Source organism: Cuculus canorus, chromosome 21 (genome assembly GCF_017976375.1).
Source record: "Cuculus canorus isolate bCucCan1 chromosome 21, bCucCan1.pri, whole genome shotgun sequence".
In the NCBI taxonomy this organism is placed as follows: domain Eukaryota; kingdom Metazoa; phylum Chordata; class Aves; order Cuculiformes; family Cuculidae; genus Cuculus; species Cuculus canorus.
This window is the reverse complement of record NC_071421.1, coordinates 4,398,546-4,418,614: the sequence shown is the minus strand read 5'-3', so window position 1 is coordinate 4,418,614 and position 20,069 is coordinate 4,398,546. Positions and strand designations below refer to the sequence as shown.

Sequence of the window (20,069 nt, the reverse complement as noted above, 5' to 3'; positions counted from 1 at the left end):
CAGAATCACCTACACACACACTTAGCAAATAAGTAGGGGTGTTAGCCAAACTGGGCGGGATCATGTTTCAGCAGCACACGTGCAAGGCTGGAAATCAGCAACTTTGAGTCTATTTTAAGCAGAATCACCATTCCCTGTGTTTGCTAGTCATTAAAAATCTTCCCACTGTCATTCTACCAGCAAGGCAGAGTGTGCGCTAGGGTCATCGTGCTCAAACACACTGCTCTGGAAGGCTCTTCTCCCATGTCGGTGGCTTCTGCTTCATGCCCAGGCACGACACGCACAAATCACATGAACTAGGGGTTGCAGGTGAGAACAGGGACCGACAGGCAACACAGACCAACACCTGCTCGCAGTGTATGCCGAACATGAGCTGAGCAGACTCTTGGACTTTAAAAGAAATGCCATGTATTGGTTTCTGTGCTCCTCTCCTACCCAAAACCAAAAACCTTTCCAGCACCACATGTGCGTGCAGCAACCTTAGCTATAAGCTAGCTGGTACGCTCAGCACATGTTCAGGATGGGAAACAGCTCCCTTGGTTGAAGATTGAGAATCTCCCTCTCAATCACCTCCACAGGCAAAGGAATCCAAAGAATGAAGATGAACATGGAATACGTGGAAACACTATCCACACACACATTATTCTGTCCCCAAATGCCCAAAGGTTCCCAAAGGGAAAGCGCAAACAAATTAAACATCGTCACAAAAAAGTTTGTGCTTTACCCCGCCAGACTGAAACTTGACGTTGACAAAAATGTTCTTAGTAGGGTTATGTAGAAGGCCAGTCCCAAAGCCTTTGGCCATGGGCTCCAGCTGCAAAGGAAAGCTGTACTCCATCCAAGCTGCCCAGCTGAGCTGCTGCCGCTTTGCTGCTCTCTCCTCACAGAACTGGCACATTTTGGTGCGGAAATCATTCACCTCTGGATCCTGCACCGAGTCGAACTCATGCAAACCTAAATGGAGAGAAAAGTAAAATAAGCACCCATCTGCACCCAGTGGGGAAAATGAGCCTTTGATAATCAAGTGTCTGTGAAACAGTCTCCCTAAACAAGTGCTTAATATTTGACCAAAGGGAGAAGAGTCAGTCACGCTACCAGCAACCACTTATTACCTCTCCAGACTGAAAGGGGACCTACAGGAAAGTTGGGGAGGGGCTATTTATCAGTGAGTGCATGGTTAGGATGAGGGGGAATATTTTTAAGCTGAAAGAGGGGAGATTTAGATCAGATATCAGAAAGAAATGTTTTACAGTGAGGGTGGTGAGGCCCTGGTCCAGGTTGCCCACAGAAGGGGTGGCTGCCTCATCCCTGAAGGTGTTCAAGGCCAGGTTGGATGGGGCTTTGAGTGATCCGATCCAGTGGAAGGTGTCCCTGCCCATGGCAGAGGGGTTGGAACCCAATGATCTTTGAAGTCCCTTCAAACCCGAAGTATTCTATGATTTACTATGTACAATTGCCCTGACTCAATAACCATAGCTCACTGTCAGCAGGAAAGATCATCCTTCTTGGGTCTACACGCACACTGTTCCCTTACCACTGTTCCACTAGAGATCAAACATGCTCATTTAACTGCCTGCACAAGTAGGGCTCCATCACTATTCCACACTTACGCAGGCAGTCTGGGACAAAAATACATTTCACCTACAGCAAAAACCTCCGCCACGGCCCTGGCGAGACCAGTGATGGGGAACTGACCTTTTCCAATGAGCAGGCTGATCTGGGAGTTAATAAGTTTCTTGACTCTGTCTCCTTCTCTAGCCACGAGCCGCAGTACTGGTAGAAAGGGCTGAATGTCACAAAGCCGCCGTTGCTCGTCCTCCAGCTCCTGCTGTTCTGCTGTCTGGTTGATGCAGGTGAAGACATAAGCCTCAGGATCACTGAGCATATGGAACAGCGGCTCATTCTGGGCATGCTTCCACACCACCTGGGACAGATCAACAGCAGGGTGAAACTCTACTGCCAGAACCTTGTCATCCTCTTACCATCACCCCACAACCTCACTCTCCCGAGATACGCTGGTCAGCAAAGGGAACGCACGGCCAAACCTTCTCACAGCACTCCTGCACCTGCAGTCACAGGCTGCTTTTCAGCCGAGTCTCGTGGCTCCAACTCACATGGAGAGATTTCTTGGCAAGTGCCTTTAACTGACTTTCATTTATTTGTTCTTGCCGTTTGTTTCAGGCAAAGTAAATCTCTCAGCCTGAGTATTTAAATAACCTCTACCCAAACACCTCACAGTAAGCACCTGCTGACTGCTAGCCTTGTAAAATAGAAGAATTACTCCCACTGGAAAAAAATTGGGATAAATAACTCGTCCCCAGTAGCGTAAGATCTGTGACAAAAGCTATGAACCTGTGTGAAGTCTTCTCGACATTGTCCAGTTCCCAGAGACACTCTGCTCCCAATGGACAGCAATTCCACACGACTGACTGTATCTCATTCCATCACTCTCATCCCGAGCTCCTGCTCTAGGAGAGAAAACTCTGGAGCAGATGGGCCTCTGGTCTGACTCAGCATGTAACACACAGACCTGTAACTTAACAGCTGAACTGGCCAGCTCTGCTCATGGGGGGTTTTTAATTTGGTTTTGGTTTGGTTTTTTTTTACCTGAAAACCGCAACATGAGAAAACTTGGAATTATCTGGCACCGTGCTTCTGTCCCTTGTGATCTGTGACTCATCTAGGCCAGTTTGCTGCTGCAGAGAAAACCTTTTCCACTGTTTTCCTTCACCCTCCCCTACCTCTGCTTCTCGCCCGGGGAAAAAAGGAAGCAGCTACGTTTCATTAACACGTGATTGCAACACAGCATTTTATTCCTCAAATGAAGAACTAAGAAAAATCGTGTATTATTCCCTTTCCAGATTTCAGCATTCAGTTTCTGTGAGACAAGAGAAGGCTGGGCTGGTATCCTGAAGACTTTGAGTCAGCATTTCTGCCTGAATATTTAGGGGTGTCTTCTCTTACTTGCCTACGCATCCACAAGAGCTTTCATAAAGAAAAATCCAGTGTGGGGACTCATTGGGTCGAGTGAGCAGCGACTGAGCACATAGTGCACGAGCCCTGTGTGCCAAATTCAAATCTGTCTTTGCTCCACAATTATTCTAATCCTCATCCCAAGGTTGGACGAGTACCCAGAGAATCAAGGCTGACACCACTGGAACGCTTCACCATCCCCCTGTTGCTGGCAGTCTCAGTGCTGGACGTGGGTTTAGTGGACTGCAGAGGCACAAACGAAGGGCTCTCATACTGAGTCACAAGGAACTGCCTCAGAGCAATGCAGAAGAAATCAAACTTCTGCTGAGTTAAGACCCCACACATTTTTTTTTCAGGAGCTCCCCAAGAACTCCTTATTCCAAGAATTGCAGATAAGACTGTGGAACAAGGCTGTTACCTGCTTGATGGTGCCCAAGCTAGCATTGCAGGACACAGAGAGGTTTAAGTATATTCCTGTGGGCAGCAGAAAGTCCACCTGGATGTTTTGGTTTTCCCCCTTGGACCAGAATTCCATAGGGCAGTAAATGCCTGGGGGCATCCTGCTCACTTCTTAGCTACCACCTGCAAGGAAAGAGGAAAAAAAAAGTCTGTTGCCTTTGACTACATAACATCTCCTCAGAGCTGTGTTGGGCTATGTAAAAAGATAATGTACGAAAGGACCTAAAGAAAGGAAGGTCAGTATATTATCATAGCTGAGGAAAACATGCACAAATTTCCAGATTAATGTCTACATCTGTATTTGACAAAGAAATGAAAGAATTATCTTCACTTGAGAATGAAGGCATGTCTCTGGATGGATCATCTACAACCCAGCAGCCAAGAGAAACAGCGAGTCCCTACCCCTGGCTTTGTAAGGCAATCCTCAGGCCGCATGCTCCAGGCTCCACTTTGTTTTTCCAAAGCTCAGTTCCAGTCTGCAAGAGGCAGAAAGAGGTGTTGTTGGTTCTGAGTATGCACACATTTTATAAACACAACAAATGATACAAACAATAATATATATTCCCCCCCTACAAGTACAAGAAAAAAATGAAATCTAGGGCTGAGGAAATCAAAATAGGTTTGTTGATGCAATCTGCCTCCTTTCACTTGGCAGGGCTCTACAATTTATTCTCAGTACATCCAAAGAATTCAAATAAGAGAATAAGAATCTGACTGCTATCAGGTGCAAACTGTTGTTTTCAAACACAGGATAAATGCACACGTGAATAGCTGAAACAAAAGGCATTCAGCAAAACCCTGTTGTACAGTTTCTTTCTTAAAGACACGTAACACCAAAGTCAGAAAAGCCCTCACGCTCCATCTATATGCCCACAAACAAAACACTGCAGCAGTATAAAACTCCAGGTTCCTCCACAGATGACAGAGTGTGGTGTCCCCACATGCAGGAAGAGCTCAGAGCTGTCAGTATTAGCTCCTAGTAAGAGACAGATAAGTGACTGTAACTCCCTTCAACCACCTCAGCAGAGAAAGCAGCTCGCATAAAATCCTCTCACTTACCAGAGACTTTTTCCACCAGGTCAGCAGAGAAACATACCAGTTTCCTCCAGCCTGGAGGGTACTCACATAGCCATGGTTCGTAGCTGCTATGGAAACCAAAGCTTCAGCCTCTTGCCAGTCTGCCTCCTCGCTGGTTTTAAGTTCAGCCCAGCGTATTCCCTGAGCAATACTAGCAGTGTCGCTAATCCTCAGCCCATGCAACCAGTACAGAACTGCCTCATGCACCACTTAAAATATGATTTTGCAGCTGTCAGATAGTGTACAAACTCAGAAAGCAACGGAGCCACGCGCTGGTGAAGATTTGGGTCTCCCAAATGATGAAGTCCTGCTGGCAGCTTCTCAGGAGCCAACCCTATGCTTCAGTATGACAAGAAGCCCAGCATTTTATCTGCCGGTGCCTGGGAGCACAACACTTGCCCATCCACAGTGAGGTAAGGATTCCCAGAAATATGAGCTGTGTTTTATCTGTCCTGCTTCCTCAGCGCACACGCTGTATCACACAGAGACCGGATACAGAGACCACAAAGCCACCCATGTGCCTTAAGAGGGAGGGAAGTAAAAGGGGGAGGAGGCAAGGTTTACAAGTTTGAATAAAGCAAAACAAGCTTGCCTTGTCTTCTGCTCATTAACAAGAAAACCAGCGAGCTTCTAAAATATCTGCTACCTCAGCCTTTCCCAATGGCAACAAAAGCAGTGAACTACCAACCACTGACCAGCAGAGACAGAAAACACAACAATGGATGAGCTCCTTCCTTCTGCTGAGGATTTCTACCTGATGCCACATCCCATCAGATACGAAGTACCTTATCTAAGCTACTAGGACTACGACGTCAAGTTCAAGTTGCTCTTTCCAAACTCCCCGATTATCTCACTACATAGAGGGATTTTTCCAACAAAACTTGGAGTAGATATGCCAAAGGAAGAATAACTCTAGACTTGCACTGCCTTCAATACTTTGTTTAAGAAGCCTCCCCCTTCTCATTGCTACAGTCAGAATGCTTTACTAGTTAGACTTTAGATCAGATCCAGTGTGACATTTTACACATGAAGCAAGCTCTGCATAGTTGAATATTCCTGTACACACACACCCACCCCCTTTCATCTTCCCTTTTGCCTTGGGAAACTGGAACAGAGTTTTCCAGACTGCAACCTTGTCTTGACCCCATGAATAAAAGCAATTTCAATTCCTTTCCCTCTGGGTCACTTTGCCGTCTGTGGGTAGCCAAATACAGCATCACTCCTTTTCGTCAGGGTTTACGCTGCTGGGGTTGTTTGGGATATGCTCTTCGTCTTTAACTGCAGCAGCCCTTTAAAAATGATTCCCCATTGAAGCTGGCAATTTTGAAAAGCCCCAGAGTTGTTTCAGACATACACCCCGGCGGATAGACAGATTAGGGTTAAAAAGCCCATGTTGCGGTAAGGTTATGACCAGCAGATGTGGCAGCCCAGGGTTCCAGTTAATCAGCCCACACTTGACAGCAATTAGTTAGCTGTGCAACTTGCATCTCTCTCAAAGCTAGAGCAAGCAAGGGTGAGACAGAAGTTTGTGTTTTAGTGGGATGCAAACCCACAGAACCAACCTCAAGCAGGTACACAGGCTATCAAAGAGCGCTGCTTACCAACACCGGGCTGTAGCCACCCATTTTCTACCATGAGACACCACCAATTCTCACTCTTCCTACTGCGATATACCCCAAAATATCTTCTTGTTAGAATACTTCCACATTCCCCCACCACCATCTTCCTGTAATTCTTCTTCCTCCCCCACCAGCCACATCTCCCACAATCCTCAAATACTCCTTTCAAGAGAAAGGCAAGTACGCTGCTGCCTTCTGATTCCAAGAATGCCAGACAGTTTAGCAGGACAGGATGCACATGGTGCTTGGCACTCCAGGGGCTCAGAAGCAGAACAGAGAGCCAGAAAAAGCCACAAAGCTCTTGGTCTACAGCTGGTGCATACGCACATTCCATCCAAGAGAGACATACCCCAGACTGGCCAGAGAGGTGATCTCTTTGGGTGGCCAAATGAGTCATAACAACATGTACGTTCAAGCTAAAGATCCGGCCCTTGTATGGATCAAGTGTGTTGCTCTGTGAACTCCATGTACTCCTGAACTGGGGGTATGCACTGATTACTGAGGAAACCGCAGAGCCTCAAAACATCCCTGGAGATGTTCAAGGCCAGGTTGGATGGGCCTTGGGCAGCCTGATCCAGTGGGAGGTGTCCCTGCCCACGGCAAGGGGTTGAAACTGGATTATCTTTAAGGTCCCTTCCAACCCAAACTATTTTATGATTTGAAATACCTCCTCATTCATCCCAGGCAGCAGTTTTCCTCTGGGCCTGCTCGTACACAAGCCTGACCTAAGAACTGCCCCGTAGTAGGTACTCGTTTGGGCAGGACCCCTGAGATCACGAGCTGTAAAGGCTTTCTACAAGCCTTTGTACTGATTCCAGGGAAGTGCACTGCACAGGCAGGAGCTGCAGGTGCAGTGCCTTGTTGGCAGCGCTGCTGGCACAGCTGAGCACACAAAAACAAGATGCAGTTTGCTCAAAACGTTATTCTATCATTTCCTGAGATGGGCAGGGCCCCAGCTGCCCTAAAGAAAGAGCCACTCTTCCTATCAAACAGAGAGGCAGAAATCATAGAATCATAGAGTAGTTTGGGTTGGAAGGGACCTTAAAGATCATCCAGTTCCAAACCCCTGCCATGGGCAGGGACACCTGACAAGATCAGGCTGCCCAAGGCCCATCCAACCTGGCCTTGAACACCTCCAGGGATGGGGCAGCCACAGCTTCCCTGGGCAACCTGGGCCAGTGTCTCACCACTCTCATGGTGAATAAATTCCTCCTTATATCTAATCTAAATCTGCCCCTCTCCAGTTTATACCCATTGCCCCTCATCCTATCACTACAAGCCTTTGTAAACAGTTCCTCCACAGTTTTCTTGTAGCCCCTTAAGATAGTGGAAGGTTGCTATAAGATCTCCTCAGAGCCTTCTCTTCTCCAGGCTGAATGGAAGCTCTTTTCCTAAAATAAACAAGCGCATTTGGTGGGAACCACAGATCTTGCTAAGAAGTGTGGAGTGAGCAGCCACAACCCAACAGTGGAACAAACAGTGTGTGAACCGGCTGATGTGCAGCTTGGGCTGTGACCACCATCTGTGTGAGGCCATCACAGCTGCTTCTTTCCGTCTGCAGATAAACAAGCTCTCAAGCTGCAAGGCACAGTATTGTTTTGGACTTCTCAGAGCATGGAAAAGGAAGAGAAATGCCTGCTGTCACACAACATGGGTGCCAAGCACAGCACCAAGAATGCACACAGTAGTAGGCTTCCATGGGTCCAGCATGAAGCTATCCTCCACAATTCCCAGCAAATCCAAGTGCAATCCCCTTTACACACATAGTTCTGCTCTATGGAATATTTTTGTAAGTGGAAAGAGGGAAGTAAAAATTGGTGCAAGACAGACTTTCTCGGGAATTAAATGCACATGCACCTATTCCTCATAGACCTCTGTCTCTGGTTCAGACCAGCCCAACAAGAAGCAAAAACTCCCAGTAGCGGACAGTTGCTCCGTAATCCTGCAGTAATTTTGAGATGTAGAGTCATTTCCTAGTGTACCAATCGGGAGAGATGCATCCATTGGTACTAATCACTCTCTTGCTGAAAGTCATATGGGCAATGAACCGATCTTACAATGCCCAGACCTCTTCATTGCTGGGCAGTAAAAGAGGTGGAGGAAAATAACCATGAGACAAAATTCCAGGTTTCAGAATAAGGCAAGACCTCAACTTCCTCTCCCCACATTGCCTCAAGTCATCCTGCAGGAAAGCTACAGGCTGATTGACCTCCTTAAGGTAAGATTACTCCCAAGTAACAAGCAATAGGACAAGAGGAAATGGCCTCAAGTTGTGCCAGGGGAGGTTTAGATTGGATATTAGGAAAAATTTCTTTACTGAAAGAGTGGTCAAGTATTGGAAAAGGCTGCCCAGGGAAGCGGTGGAGACACCAGCCCTGGAGGTGTTCAAAAAATGTGTAGAGGTGGCACTGTGGGACATGGCTTAGGCATGGTGGTGCTGGGTTGATGGTTGGACTGGATGATCTTAGAGGTCTTTTCCAACCTTTATGATTCTATGATTGCAGTTTTACCCTTGCATTAGTTAGTTTGAGGGCAATAAATGTCTCTCTTTCTCAAAGAGGAAAGATGACCAAGGCAGAGCTGATATAACATGGGACTACTTCACATGCTAGCCTGCCAGGACACCTCCCATAGGAGGACAAGATGAGAGAGTTGTGGTTGTTCAGCCTGGAGAAGAGAAGGCTCTGAGGAGACCTTAGAGTGACCTGCCAGTACCTGAAGGGGCTAAAAGAAAGCTGAAGAGGGACTCTTGACAAAGGCTTGTCGGGATAGGACTGGGGGCAATGGGTATAAACTGGAGAGGGGCAGAGTTAGACCGGGCATAAGGAGGAATTTATTCACCATGAGAGTGGTGAGACACTGGCCCAGGTTGCCCAGGGAAGCTGTGGCTGCCCCATCCCTGGAGGTGTTCCAGGCCAGGTTGGATGGGCCTTGGGCAGCCTGAGCCAGTGGGAGGTGTCCCTGCCCATGGCAGGGGATTGAAACTGGATGGGCTTTAAGGTCCCTTCCAACCTAAACTATTCTATGATTCTATGACAGAACATGTTATTAGATGCCATATCACGAATCTAAGCACAACATCAGTAACAGGAGGCAGCATATGTTTTGAGTTCACACACCCTGAGGAATACACAGTTGCACATAAAACAAATTTATGCAGAGTGTAACAGACCCGTTTGAAATTACCCAGTCAGTATTTAACAAGCCAGCAGCAGTCAAGAGAAAACACACTAACACAAATTTCCTCTTATGCAGTTTATCATCAACCACACCTCTGGTGTTTACAACATGCAACTGCTATTGAGAGGAAAAAAGAAAGACAAGAAAAAAAGCTAGCAAGATCACACATGGAGCAGCTTTCCACAGCCCTCCGTGAGGCTGCAGCCTTAGACAGACACGGAAGCTCTAACGCCCACAAACACATTACAAAATTACTAAACCCCAGGACTACAAAAATATCTTTCAAGTTTATAAGAAATGAGTGGCGCAGAGCTCACAGGTGATGTGTGTTGCGTGGGAGACAGCAGGAAGTCACTTTTATTGCAGGCATCAGCTTGGCTGGGTGAGGAGACCACGGGAATTTTTATGTACACATGTGCTTGGCATGTCTTTACCCTACAGTCAATACCCTCAGCAAGTTTGAACCAACCCGAAGCTTTCACAGGCACAGACCCATTTAAGTGAGTGTTCTAAAGGTGTTTTAAGCTTGGGTTTGCTTTTTTGGTGGGGGTCATGGGGTAAAATAGGCCCACTGCACACTGCCAGCAAGTAATTTGAGCATTGACGGACTGTGAAATTAACCCACAACCACCCTTCCAAGAACACTTGGTGAAGCACTGGCACTGGTTCCCAGAGAAGTCATGGATGTCCCATCCCTGGAGGTGTTCAAGGCCAGGTTGGATGAGACTTTGAGCACCCTAATCCTGTGAAAGGTGTCCCTGCCAATGGCAGGAGGGTTGGAACTGGATGATCTTTAAGGCTTCTTCCAATCCAAACCATTCTATGATTCTGCGATTCTACAAAGAGACAGGGAAAAGTCCCGTAGCAGGTAAGTATGTCAAATCGTGACTGGAGGGGAGGAGTTTTGTAGGGTAGTCCCCTCTTGCAGGGCTAGCTGGGTACTCATATGCCAGCCCCTTAACTTCATCACACAGAAGAAACACGCTGTATCTGCTTCCTTTGTGGCATAAGGTAAAAAAGAAATCCTGATTCAGGCTCCAGTCTCTTGATGTGGATGCAACCAACAGATGCTCAGAGTAAGACTGGCCTTTGCAGCAATGCCTGCTGACAAGTATTGACAACCTGGCTATTTATTCATCTGAAAACAAACACATGCTGGTGAGAGGTGTTGGAGCCTCAGAGAATGCCAGCCTGCAGAGGTGCAAGCGCCTGCTGTGCTGCCCTCCTCACACCAACTACGCTGGGGTCTCCAAGGCAGCAGTTGGACTCGATGCTCTAGCCAGCCGACAGGATCCACAGCAAACTGAACAAGAGAACTGACAGCCATCCTCTGCAGACTGTCCTCAAGAGCAACTCTGAGCCTCGACATTCAGCTAGCAGCAGCCTTCTATGCCAGAAGAATGGCTTTGCTTCTTGAATACCTGCTAATGTCATTCATTTTAGAGATTGCATTAATAGGATGGATCTTGCTCTTGCGTCAACAAGTGTTTCCTTTACAACTTCCTGTAAAACATGGATCTGCATCCCAACTGTGCTGTTAGACCATCACTGCTCTCTTTCAGTTTCCCTGACAGTGTTGCACCTTCAGTAGTGGCTCCAGTTGCACCAGAGCTCTAATTGTCCCTGGTCCTCCTTCAGCACATATACACAAATGTAAGACTTGGCCCATGAACTAGGTAGGAAAGAATTAGGACCCCATGAAAAGGCACAGAGAAGCATTCAAGTACTGAAGAACCCCTAAAATCAATGCTTTTGTATCCTCAGGGTTCATTTCCTCATAGCCTAGTTTAGAATATTCTAATCTCCTATATTTACCATAATGAGACTTCTACCTCCCACCACATATAAAAGGGTTTGCATATTATCAGCTTCTGTTTTGTACATTGATCTCTTCTATCCTGCCACACAATTCCCTGCTCAGATTCATTCTTTTAACAGCAGTTTATTGTTCATTCAACTCTATATAGGAGACACATAATTACATTGGTTTGATAATGCCTTTTATGAGAGATTTATAAGCCTCTGATTAATCACCTTTACTCCCTGTTTTGCTTACACAAACAATAAGACTGAGCAGACATACAATGGAATTTGCCGAGGATTACTGAACAACGGATGAAAATACACCCACCTAACTCTTCAGGCCTCTAAAACACTACAGAGCATCCCCTTCCCTACTAGAGGGGCTTATATAAATCAGCACTTATGCACCAAAATCAGCATCTTCTCTGCTGTCAGTAGCGAAGAACGTATTTTTCTACCTTCCAAGGAAGCGTTCTTGCTATTTGGAGACTGCAAGGATCAGGCTTTGAACAACCACTGGATCCAAAGCATCCCTTGACTTCCACCCTTCCCTTCTTGAAAGAAAGGTTCCTTTACTTTGAGCATTTGTGTTGCTCAATGCCCGCCTTACACATGCACATCCCCATAAAAAAGGCTCACAGAGAAAAGTAATGGGAAGCAGAACTACACTAATGTAATCTGAACTGGAGATAACCTTGTTTGTGTGCAGGGTTGATGATGAAAGGGGGTGTCAGCAAGGAAAGAGATAGGAAAGCAGAATGTACACATCGTGATAAAAGCAGGCTGCAGTTCCATGGGGCTCCCAGCTCCAGAGCAGCTGGAGAGAGAGCATCAGAGTGATAGCCCATCATTTGGCGTGACCAGCAGGTCCAGGGAGGTTATTCTCCCTCTGTACTCGGCACTGGTGAGACTGCACCTTGAGTACTGTGTTCAGTTCTGGGCCCCTCACCACAAGAAGGATGTTGAGGCTCTGGAGTGTGTCCAGAGAAGAGCAACGAAGCTGGTGAAGGTGCTGGAGAACAAGTCTGACGAGGAGCGGCTGAGGGACCTGGGGGTGTTTAGCCTGGAGAAGAGGAGGCTGAGGGGAGACCTTATTGCTCTCTACAACTACCTGAAAGGAGGTTGTGGAGAGGAGGGAGCTGGGCTCTTCTCCCAAGTGACTGAGGACAGGACAAGGGGGAATGGCCTCAAGCTCCGCCAGGGGAAGTTCAGGCTGGACATCAGGAAAAAATTTTTCACGGAAAGGGTCATTGGGCACTGGAACAGCTGCCAAGGGAGGGTGTGGAGTCACCTTCCCTAGAGGGGTTTAAGGGACGGGTGGACGAGGTGCTGAGGGGCATGGTGTAGGGAGTGTTAGGAATGGTTGGACTCAATGACCCAGTGGGTCCTTTCCAACCTGGTGATTCTATGATTCTATTCAACCTCAGCAGGGCCTTAGATCCAACCACAAGTAGTAGCCAGAGGGAGGGAAACAGCACAGGAAAAGCAACTTAAGAGAAATGGAAACGTAAAGCCATACCTCATTCTGGACGTAAAATAGTATCGCTAGAGAGAGGCAGAGGAACATCAGCGAGTAAGAAAAGCATCTGATGAGAGGACTTAAGAGCCTTGTTCTGGTGGAAATTTTCAAGCAGCCTTTTATGCAAGTTCACAATCAATCAACTACGCTTTCAGTGTTGTCTGAGGAAGCATCTAGTAGGAAAAAGTATATTTAGTGGTTAAAGCAAAAGCTTGAAAACTGACAACTTGCAAAGTTCCATTCCCAGCCCTGACAATTGATGCATGACTTCAAACAGCTAACTCCTCCGTGTTTCAGTTCTCTCATAGGCACAAGTATATCTCACTGAGAGTGTCGCAATTCCTAAATGCTGGCAAAGTGGTTTGGGATTTTTGCACTTTTGCTATTACTGCTAACACAGGCATAGCCTGGGAGTTGGAGGAAGTTGTGATAAACGAAAGCTTTTGGCTGAAGAGGTTGCTGAAATTAGCCTTTTTCAACTGCTCCCACGAGTGGACGATACCAGAAACCCAAACACGTCTTGCTGATGAAAATGAAAAATAAGCCGTACGCTTCTAACGACCTTCCACCACTACCCTCAACTTTCTTTGCTTTCAGGTTCCCATCTGGAGCACACGCAGCACGCTGTGCTTTGGCATTAAGAGAGCTCTGAAAGGTTTCCTCATGCCCTGCCAAAACACACAATCCAAAGCTAACCCGTAGCAGAAATACACACCGCTGTTTGCGACCAACCTTGGCAGCACAACCCCAATGTCAGAGCAGCTGCGGATGACCAGATGTTGCCAAGCACACACAAATCTCTAGGTGATTCCAAACTGCAGAAACAAGGTGCCAAGCGCCAAACCTTCCAGGTAAAGACTGGGAAGAAATCCAAGCAGGACGAGAGCCCTGGTGAGGGTCAGCAGGTGATGCGAGTGGTGACTGTCCTGATTTGAGCTAAGCTAAACGGTGACACCATGCAATTCCCTGCCGAAAGAGAAACACGGCTGGCACCCTCCTGCCTGCAAACTGAGAGCACTGGTGCCAGCACAGTGATTCCTGGGGGTGGGATACAGCTCAAAGGGATGACCCACAGAGCTGTGAGAATCCATATCCAACTGCCTAGCATGAAAACCACCCGTTTTCCTAAAGCAGAGGTGCTTTTCCTTATGGATGGTAGGGGAAAAGCAAGGGAGGAGCGATGAGGCTTTGCCACAAACAGCAGAGATAGAGATGGGGAGGATGGGCTGAGCATCCCGGAGCCAACGCAAGCGGACAGGGGCTGCCCCCTGCTCCTCCCCACCGCCACCAAGGGACCCCCCCCAGCCTGTCCCGGTCCCCCCCCGGGTCTCCGAGCTCCCCGCTCACCTGCGATGCTGCTCAAAGCTGCTGCCGAGCTCCGACACCGCCCAGACACTGATTGCAAAGCGCCACCCCTGGCCCCGCACCGAAACGGCATCCGGAGACCCGCAACGGGACAGACAGACCCGCATCGGGACACACGGACACCGCACAGGCACCCAGAGACCCTCAACGGGACACACAGACACCACACAAGCACACAGAGACCCTCAATGGGACACACAGACCCGCATCGGGACACACGGACACCACACAGGCACCCAGAGACCCACAAGGGGACACAGAGACCCGCAACAGGACACACAGACCCCACACAGGCACCCAGAGACCCTCAATGGGACACACAGACCCCACACAGGCATCCGGAGACCCTCAACGGGACACACAGACCCCGCACAAGCACCCGGAGACCCTCAACGGGACACACAGACCCCGCACAGGCACCCAGAGACCCTCAACGAGACACACAGACCCCACACAGGCACACAGAGACTGTAGCAGGCGTAGAACTGAGAGCCCAAGTCCCCACATCGGGCACAGTGTGCGAGGAAGCACACATCTAAGCTTCTACACCGGGAATGGTGTGTGAGGAACTGGGCATCCGAGTCATACAATTATAGAATAGTTTGGGTTGGAAGGGACCTTAAAGATCATCCAGTTCCAACCCCCTGCCATGGGCAGGGACACCTCCCACTGGATCAGGCTGCCCAAGGCCCATCCAACCTGGCCTGGAACACCTCCAGGGATGGGGCAGCCACAGCTTCCCTGGGCAACCTGGGCCAGGGCCTCACCACTCTCATGGTGAGGAAATTCCTCCTTATGACCAACCTAAATCTGCCCCTCTCCAGTTTATACCCATTGTCCCCAGTCCTATCACTACAAACCTTTGTAAACACTCCCTCTCCAGCTTTCCTGTAGCCTCTTCAGGTACTGGAAGGTCACTCTAAGGTCTTCTGCGAGCCTTCTCTTCTCCAGGCTGAACAACCCCAACTCTCTCAGCCTGTCCTCGTACAGGAGGTGCTCCAACCCTCTGATCATCCTTGTGGCCTCCTCTGGAGCCGTTCCAACAGCTCCATCTCCTTCTTATGTTGAGGATTCCAAAACTCGACACAATCCTCCAGATGAGATCTCACAAGAGAAGGAATAGAGGGGCAGAATCCCCTCCCTCCCTGCTGGCCACACTGCTTTGGATGCAGCCCAGGACACGGTTGATTTTTGGGCTGTGAGCGCACATTGCCAGCTCCTGTCAAGCTTCTTATCTCCCAGCACCCCAAGTCCTTCTCTGCAGGGCTGCTCTCAATCACATTATCCCCCATCGTGCACTGAAATTGGGGATTGCCCCTTGCACTTGCCCTTGTTGAACCTCATGAGTTTCTCACAGGCCCACTTCTCCAGCTTGCCCAGGTCCCTCTGGATGACATCCCTGCAGCGGGCACAGTGTGCAAGGAACCAGCACCCAAATCCCTGCAGCAGGCACGGCGTGCAAGGAATAGCGTGCCCAAATCCCTGCATTGGGCATTGCGTGAGAGGAACTGTGTACCCACATCCCTGCATGGCACAGCACCGATCCTGCACCCTCCGTTCTGCACCAAGGCCCAGGGAATGCACGGCTGCAGCTGCGTGTCACACACCAGTAACCCTGCAGTGAGGACATCACGTTATGCTCCAGTAATCCAGCACTGCACAGCAGTCACCTTTGTTCGTACAGGTCACTCTAACTGGATCTGTGCAGCACCGGTTCTTGTGCAATGTGACACCGCCAGGAGACATCAGTCCTGGCAGCCAAGGACAGAAAACATCCAAAGCGTTTCACGCCTGACGCAGCTGACAATGCGCACGCAGCAGGGACGCTGCTGGTAACACAGATGATAGCTCTATCAGTGCCAGAGTTGAAGGACTTACTGTAAGATACAATATTAGTTAAGCCCTAAATCCACAAATACGGGCCAAAACACTCACAGACGAGATGGAAAATGGTTTGGGATTCACTCCTTCCCTAGAAAGGGCTCCTTTGACAGTCATGCAATTGTTCCATCCCGTGGAAGCTTTGTGCAGTAAGGATGGGGAGGACCCTAAATCTCAAAGAAGAGTCGAGTAATTTAGGGGATGAGAAGAAATGCCTGCATGGCAGGCAAGGTGCAGGAGGAGCAATAGGTTGTAGCACACCTTGCGTTTCATTAGTGCCTGTAATTAGGGGAGTGAGGGGAACTAAATACACCTTTATATGCTGAATACTGAGGACATGAGGCTATCCACCCATTTATTTCTCCCCCATCCTGCTGTACAGGTCTGTTGGCTGCAGGGGAAACCCACTCGGGCATCAAATCATCATCCAGGGATCTATCCCACCAGAGCCCCAAGGTGCCACGAGGGTTGGCCACTTCTCAGACTCCCTGTGGGGCTGCTACCGCCCTTTTGCACAGAGCGTCTCCCCGATTTGTCACGGAAAAGTAGTGGTTCCAAAGCGGCAGCAGATGGGGATAAGAAATGTCTCCAGTGTTCAAAGACAATCACTCTCCTCTGTCTCATTAAATTTTCAGCAGCAATTAGAAACCCAAAGACCATTTGCTGATTTGAAGAAAATATCTTTCTTTTCACACATCTCCTCTTGCATTTGAGAAGTGCCCATGGCACTTTGGGGCAGGAATAATAAGAGACTGCGGTCCTGGAGTTGTGCTTTTTAATTATTTCACTCCCACACATGGAAACAAACAGTCTTGGTACAGGACACGGTTAGTGTCCTGCAATTTTACGACACCCAGAATCATCTTTTTTCCTGAAGCTTCAACTACTGGAGGCATGTGATTAAGGTATAAATTCTCTTTTTTTCCATGTTATAATCCAAGAAATGCTCATTATTCTTGCAATCTGACTCATCTTTTTTTTTTTCCCTAAACGTTACTATTTGGCAACACATATCTTACCATCAGTACAAAATGTGACTGTTGAAACATTCATTCCTCTACTCCATTTGAATCTACTATCATGCCTTAAAGTGACCTTTTCAAACGCGGAAACTGTCTACTTTAAATCATAGGTCCTGACATATGTTAAGGATATTTTTTAACAGTCTGTTTACAGGAATTTGTGTTTCTCTTCTGCAATTTTTTTTCCTTCTCAACAGGTTTTCTATTCATTATCTCCAAGTTCTACATATAGGACTGCCCTGAACACATATAGGACAATTTGCTCACATGACCGGTGAGAAATTGGACAACAGAAACCGTAGGGAAAGGAAAAAAGAACTGAAAGTCAGAAAAAGAATTGCAACCTGCTAGGCTAGAGATCCAAGACCTCCAGGAGGATCAGAAGGGAAGGGTCAGTTGTGTTATGGCCTCAAGTTGCACCAGAGGAAGTTCCGATTAGACATCAGGAAAATTTTCTTCACCAAAAGGGTTATCAGGCTGCCCAGTGAGGTGGTTGAGTCACCATCCCTGGAGGTATTTGAAAGATAGGTAGATGAAGTGCTCAGGAATATGGTTTAGTAGTGGACAGGTATGGTTAGACTTGATGATCTCAAATGTCTCTTCCAACCTAGTGATTCTATGGGAACAAAACAGCATTAATGGGTTTGAAGAAAACACAGCTGAGAAGGGCTGTTGGCATCCACATGACATTATTTCACATGCATCCACCACCAGGAAGGTGTTTGGCACAGCAGTCCAAAAAGACCATCTCCATGCCATGCCGATCTAGTAAAAATTTACCCACAAAATGCTGAAAGGTTTATTTGGTATTCTCAGCTCTTAATTTCTCGTGTCACACAGTGGGTCTGCGCTCCACGTCATTTATTCTAGTGAGTTTGCAGAAACACAGTTTCATGCATTTGCTGATCAGGTGTCAACCTTATCTTGCTTGGCGAAGGATGCAGAGCCCAGCCTGGTATTCATGACTGTCACACTGTGGTCCAAATTTTACACAGGACTCATTAGGAGAGTGCAGAGGAGAGAGTAATAGTCACTTATCGTATAATTACCAGGTCTGATCTGTGCCACGGGGACACAGCAGCTCTGTCCACAGTTAGAAGCCCCATAGTACTAAAAAATAGGGTAACGAGTGGCAGCTACAGTTTAATTCCAAGATAAGCATCAGGCAAAACAGTAAAATATAGTATCTAAACTTGATGTCAACATAGTTGTTGGGTAACACAAACTGACTTTCATTTAAAAAATTAGTATTTGCCATACATAAACGACTGCATTTGTAGACAAGAAGGGATATTCTCTCCAACTGCATTATAAAGGGCAGGCACTGCAGACTACCCAGGGTTAGCATCGAACTAAACAGCTGAAAGGCAAATGGACAGGAGGAAAGGGATGCTGAGCTTGCAGACATTCTGCATCACACAGCTGCTGGCTCAGGGGACAGTTCTGTACAGGATAAGGAGTGCCTGGAGCTCCAAGGAGAGAGAGGAGACCGCGGTTCTTGGCTCAAGTTAAGGGCTGCTGTCAGTATTTATCAAAGCCAAATCTAAAGGGTGGTTTTCTTTTCATCTTCTGGCTGTACTTCAGTTATGACGACTACTCACACGAATACTTTCTTTTTATGCCCCTTTTCTTCAACAACGACTTTTTTGAGCCCTTCCTCTTAATTATCAGTCTTTCATAGCTCTAAGCATTTATCCTCAAGTCTTTTTTTCAGGGGGGTTTCTTTCATCACTGCTACAGGTAGACCATTCTTCCTCATCGCTTACCCTCTTGGCATCGCTTTATGAAATGGAAAGGGTTGGAAACACTGGCTGTATAGCTCCTAACCATCTCCCTTCCAAATTCCTTCTCTGCACCAGTTTGCTGTATGAGAAATTCAGCCAATGTTCATAGCTTAGATGAGACAGCTGGCCAGCTTTTTGAGGAAAAGGGAGCAGGAGGAGAAAGAGGATGACAAGCAAATAATGTAACCACAGCGTCTTGGTATTTACAAGATTGCATGGCAAAAAACACTTTCAACTGCAAATGGGGCACCTGGGGGGAAAAACACTGTGACTGCCCTCCTGGGTCCTGAGCCACACAGATGTGGGCAATTTTAGTAAACAGAGTCATAGAACGGTTTGGGTTGGAAGGGACTTTAACCGGTTAAGTGCAGGGACACCTTCCACTGGATCAGGTTGCTCAAAGCCCCATCCAGCCTGGCCTTGACTACCTCCAGGGATGGGGCAGCACAACTTCTAAGGTTTATTTTTATCACCTCTACAGACAAGGCTGGAAGTAGCCTCTCTTATCCTCCACTTAATGGTGTCCGGGTTAAACAAACATACAAATAAAAAAACCCACCAAACTTGCCACATTTTATTGCACCACAAAGCAAACAGGAAGACAGAGCAGTTTCAGGAGAGTTGAAACTATTTGCTCCATGTGGTTAACACCACCAAACAGGCGGGAAACCACGTTTTTGCTTCACCTATGCAGTTGGTCTGCAAATACGGCTGGTAACTTGCTCTTATTTAAAAGTCAAAAGAGGTTATTTTTGGCAACAAGATCTGAAATAGGATCATAGCTGCATGAAGTGTACAACGCTGATCTACACCAGCAGAGGTAAGCAGCAGAGCTCATCTGTACGAGCATAGCCACAGGATACAGCCTTCACTAAGAAATGCCTACAGGCAAACCAAACAGTGCTTCAAGATTTGAAGATCACACTTTCTTTTGACTTCTTACACCAAAGGTCTCTGTGCTATAACATAATGCTGCTTTGCCATGGGCTTTTCATTCTTTGTTAGGATTTTTTTACTAGGCTTTCTTGCAAGCAAGCAATGTGCACACTGAAGGGAAGTTTGGCTATTAGGATCATAGAACAGTTTGGGTTGGAAGGGACCTTAAAGATCATCTAGTTCCAACCCCCCTGCCATGGGGAGGGAGAACTCCCACCAGATCAGGTTGCTCCAAACCCCATCCAACCTGGCCTTGAACACCTCCAGGGATGGGGCAGCCACAACTTCTCTGGGCAACCTGGGCCAGGGCCTCACCACTCTCATAGTGATGAAATTCCTCCTTATGTCTGGTCTAAATCTGCCTCTCTCCAGTTTACACTCATTGCCCCTCATCATATTGCTACAAGCCTTTGTGAACAGCCGCTCTCCAGCTTTCCTGCAGCCCCTTCAG

General features: G+C 47.6%; 1 protein-coding gene across 8 annotated transcripts in view; it reads right to left on the bottom strand.

Annotated features, from left to right (window-relative positions):
- Positions 1 to 20,069, bottom strand: part of PIK3CD (phosphatidylinositol-4,5-bisphosphate 3-kinase catalytic subunit delta) — a 49,275-nt gene that overhangs the window by 18,633 nt on the left and 10,573 nt on the right. For 2 of the 8 annotated variants that reach the window (XM_054085517.1, XM_054085524.1), the window contains exons 1-7: positions 13,978 to 14,102; positions 13,363 to 13,596; positions 12,631 to 12,803; positions 3,835 to 3,908; positions 3,392 to 3,555; positions 1,696 to 1,924; positions 725 to 954 (exon numbers count right to left, since the gene is read on the bottom strand). In XM_054085517.1, the coding sequence (XP_053941492.1) occupies positions 725 to 954; positions 1,696 to 1,924; positions 3,392 to 3,532 (600 nt within the window). In that variant the 5' untranslated portion in view covers positions 3,533 to 3,555; positions 3,835 to 3,908; positions 12,631 to 12,803; positions 13,363 to 13,596; positions 13,978 to 14,102. Of the gene's footprint in view, positions 1 to 724; positions 955 to 1,695; positions 1,925 to 3,391; positions 3,556 to 3,834; positions 3,909 to 4,491; positions 4,986 to 12,630; positions 12,804 to 13,362; positions 13,597 to 13,977; positions 14,103 to 20,069 lie in introns of those variants that run through there. The other 6 variants (XM_054085518.1, XM_054085522.1, XM_054085520.1 and 3 more) reach the window with 6 other exon arrangements.